Here is a 1,559-nt window from a genome sequence, read left to right on the forward strand (position 1 = left end):
TTGTCATTGTGGATCCAAATGTGGGTTGTGTTATTTTTAGATTTTTTTCTTCAGCTGTGCTGTCAAAAAAGATAGCAATGGCTTTGCTCAACAAGGTATAGACACAGTCACTTTTTTGCTAGTACAAACCTTTTCCTTCTCAATATGGAAAAAAATCATATTAAGTCAACTGAGCTTACCACATCTTAATGATGACCTGTCTCATATTGTTAGCCCTGCAACCACACCTATCACTTCTTATTCTCTATTGAGTGTAGGACCAGATAAACTCAACAATCTTGACTGGAGCTTTAATACATAAATTCAATTATTATGCTTTTATTGAATTTTGTTTGTCTTTTGTCTACAGCATCCAGTAAACTGTTTAGTTACAGTAAACTATCAAAGTATCAATTTCTGGCAAGGCAACTTATGCGCAACAGATTTTTACATACATCAAATCTAGTGTCTATAAAAGAACTATAACACAAGTGGTTGTAAGTTATTTCAATGGGTCTGTGTTAGTCTTGGCGTAGCCAGACCCATCCCCCTTTTCGATAATTGGATGGCAGGGGAAGGGTCTGGTGGTCCCTTCCCCCGCCGTCCAATTATCAAAAAGGGGGATGGGTCTGGCTACGCGAGACTAGGTCTGTGTGATTGGTCAGGCTATAGCTTCACCAGTGTAAGCGAAAATGACTATTAGATCTATAAATCAAACCAAACTATTATAATGTATGAAGATTTATTATGCAGCACATTTATAAAATTTGCTTGGTAAATGCACACCAAAAAAAAGTTACTATGAGGTATCAGTTAGTTCATACACACATTCTTCATTCTCTGTTTCATGAAAGCTAGCAGACTCTAATTAGCAGAATAAAGTATGCATGATAGATATGTAGCAACCAATAATATTACCTTTACCAAGAGGAACAGTAGTATTCTCATATGTTGTGCTACTTAGTCTGGCTAAAATAATAAATTATATGCATGATAGATATGTAGCGCTAATAAGTAACAGAATTATAGTCATACCTTTAACAATAGGCACAGTAGTATTTTTATATTTTGTGCTACTTGTGTCAGCAGCACTTTCTCTTGCTACAAGCAGATCAGGTTCATCTAATTGTTCATAAACCTGATCATCCTTTATTCTTTCATAAACTCCATCTTCATTTCTGTTAGCAGAAGTAGATCTAACACTGATAAAGTAGAATTACTACTCACTCTGTGGTTGTATTGACAACATCAATCATGCCATAGCCTGCATTAGGTGTTACATCAATGTCATGACTTTTACTGCTATTAAACATAAGTTAATACATGCATACACTAGCTCCCCATCATTAGATACCTCTTTTTTCTATAAATTTTTATAAAAATCACGCAAACAATCATCATCACTAAAGTAACAACTATAACCAAAACTGAAACTATTGCTGATATCACTAGTACACTTGATGTAGAATCAGTACTAGTAGTAGTAGTAGTAGTAGCACTTGCACTAGTAGTACTGTTTGATGGAGGCGCTGTATCATAGTTAAAGGTAAAGTATTTTACATTTTAGTAATCTTCACTAA

General features: G+C 34.7%; 1 protein-coding gene across 1 annotated transcript; it reads right to left on the minus strand.

Annotated features, from left to right (window-relative positions):
* Positions 1–660: 660 nt before the first annotated feature.
* LOC109590732 (uncharacterized) lies at positions 661–1,536 on the minus strand. The gene is made up of 5 exons (XM_020006608.1): positions 1,334–1,536; positions 1,207–1,281; positions 1,015–1,157; positions 898–948; positions 661–843 (listed from the first exon to the last, which is right to left on the minus strand). The coding sequence occupies exons 1-5, from the start codon at positions 1,378–1,380 to the stop codon at positions 779–781; spliced, it is 381 nt and encodes a 126-aa protein (XP_019862167.1). The 5' UTR covers positions 1,381–1,536; the 3' UTR covers positions 661–778.
* Between the last annotated feature and the right edge of the window lie 23 nt (positions 1,537–1,559).

This window comes from Amphimedon queenslandica, unplaced genomic scaffold (assembly GCF_000090795.2).
Source record: "Amphimedon queenslandica unplaced genomic scaffold, v1.1 AMPQUscaffold_9571_Cont18337, whole genome shotgun sequence".
Lineage (NCBI taxonomy): Eukaryota > Metazoa > Porifera > Demospongiae > Haplosclerida > Niphatidae > Amphimedon > Amphimedon queenslandica.